We start from the raw sequence: 2,322 nt of genomic DNA, 5'->3' as shown, positions 1-2,322 counted from the left end.
CAAGTACAGATTATTGCCTCAGGATGAGTTGTTGGCCATTTAGGACTGGGTTGAAGCAAAATTTCTTCACAGAGAATGTTATAAGCTTTGGAATTAAAAGCCAAAGTGCAGGTGAAATACAGCCAATCTGGTCACATCTGTGGAGACAGAAAAAGACTTGTGTTTCATGTCTAACATCAGACTCGAAACATTAATTCTGTTTTTCCCTCTACAGATACTGCAAGAGTTCCTGTGTTTCTCCCACATTCTCTGTGTTTATATGAGGTTCTGTACACCTATTTCCCCCACACCAGGTAGCCAAGGCCAGAAACGTGTCCTGTGGGAAATTAGAGGCAAGTCCCGCAGATCAAGGTGATCTCATTAAGTCTGTGTGGTCTGGGTCTAATTAAGATATGTGCCTTCCTCTTTTTGTAGGCAAAATTCAAGTAAATCCACCAAGACCTTCAGTCAATGTGGATGATCTTGAAGCTGACATAGGAGATTTCAACAGGGTCAAGTCAGGAGGATCCATTTCAGTTGCTGAAGGAACACTCAATGTTGACATTCCACCGTGTAAAATCACAGACCTTCAAGCAACATTAGCTCAAAATAAAGTTGTGTTGGAATGGACTGCACCGGGAGAGGATTATGATCAGGGAGCAGGTAATTGTTGCTAAACATTGGCTATTTATGTGGATATTTTCTTTGTGGGACAGAATTAAATAGATCGTTGGTGAATGCTGATGAACAGTGGAGATATTCTATTCAGATGAAATGCACCCACCAAAGGAAGAGAGAAACCAAGTCAAGTCTGAGTGAATCTGTGAATTTAGATGTGGCATGGTGGCTCAGTGATGTGCACTGCTGCCTCACAGTGCCAGGGACCCAGGTTCGATTCCAGCCTTGGGCAAGCGTCTGTGCGGAGTTTGCACATTCTCCTTGTATCTATGTGGGTTTCCTCCAGGTGCTCTGGTTTCCTCTCACAATGCAAAGAATTGGCCATGCTAAATTGCCCATAGTGTTCAGGGTGGGTTAGGTGTATTAGTCAGTGGGAAATGTAGAGGAATTGGTCTGGGTGCGATACTTTTCAAGGGTCGGTGTGGGCTTGCTGGGCTGAAGGGCCTGTTTTCACACTATAGAGATTCTATAATGACTCATTGTTTGTGTTCTGCTTTAATCAATAAATTGTGATATTTGTGTTTTAATGTAACAATGCACTGTTTTCACATGAATGGTAAAGCTCCACATTGATGGTATTCCACTATTTGAGCTGCTTAAGTGGGCAATACCCACTTACAACTATATTCTGCTACTGCTCATATTAATCCAGTGGTGGGGGAGGGACCCCATTGCAGAGGGCACAAGAAGCAAAGCCTGGCGTATTGGCTTGGAGTTTTCCAGAGGGCTTCCCTCTTTCAACGATACTGAAATGGACACAGCATTAAGGGTTTATGATGGGAGGGGGGTGCTGTCCACTGGCACCCACCCCTCCCATTTCACCCCACACTCCCCCGGCTTGACGTTGAATTTCCCAGCTCCCCCACCCAAGAACCCAACATCCAGCAACCCACTTCCTGCCATCACTTACCTGGGTCCTTCCTTGGCCCTCAGGTGTATGCAGTACCAGCAGCAGCCTATGGTTCCCAAGTGTCACTGAGCAACATCGATAAATTCGCCAGCAGCTCTCAAAAGGTGGATCTTTTCCAGCGCACAAAACCATTCCCCCCAAAAATCTGGCTCATGACAGACCTGCCCAGTGCCTGACTGGCATAAGATGTGGTGCACTTTTCCAAAATGAGATGAAGCATGGGTTGCTCTGCTATCCTGCCACAAACCAAGACACCATTGTTTCCTCCAGGTTCCACCCTTTACCTCGGTTTAGAAAGTCACCCTTGTTTAGTTTAGATGTGAACACATTCATTTCTTCTCTCTCTTCTTTCATTTCTCCTTTTCACAGCATCCCGCTATGAGATGAGAATGAGCTATCACCTCCTCCAGCTACGGGACAACTTCACAGCAGCTACCCTGGTTAACCTCACCAACTTGAATCCACGTCCATTTGGCTCAAGGGAAACATTCACATTTGTTCCCGAAAACACGGAACTGCAAAACAGGACAACGCTCTACTTCGCTCTCTGCGCCTACGATAAACAGGAACAGTCATCTGAAATGTCTAATGTGGCCAAGGTTTATGTCTTTGTACCTGCACCTCTGGTTGAGCACCCAAAAGGCAGTAGTGTATGGAAGGTGATTTGGATTGCGATTGTTGTTGCAATTCTGGTGTGTTTGATCATTGGGATTGTCAATTACCTGGTTCAGAAAAAATGCATAAGTAGAACTTTT

At 45.2% G+C, this 2,322-nt stretch overlaps 1 protein-coding gene across 1 annotated transcript; it reads left to right on the top strand.

Annotated features, from left to right (window-relative positions):
- Positions 1-414: 414 nt before the first annotated feature.
- Positions 415-2,311, top strand: LOC122545606 (calcium-activated chloride channel regulator 1-like; the record flags this gene model as incomplete). Its single annotated transcript, XM_043684566.1, has 2 exons — positions 415-642; positions 1,937-2,311. Coding segments are annotated over 2 exons (603 nt in total), but the record flags the coding sequence as incomplete, so codon positions are not given.
- Positions 2,312-2,322: the final 11 nt, after the last annotated feature.

Source organism: Chiloscyllium plagiosum, unplaced genomic scaffold (assembly GCF_004010195.1).
Source record: "Chiloscyllium plagiosum isolate BGI_BamShark_2017 unplaced genomic scaffold, ASM401019v2 scaf_25880, whole genome shotgun sequence".
Classification (NCBI taxonomy): Eukaryota; Metazoa; Chordata; class Chondrichthyes; order Orectolobiformes; family Hemiscylliidae; genus Chiloscyllium; species Chiloscyllium plagiosum.
This window is presented reverse-complemented; position numbering and strand designations above follow the sequence as displayed.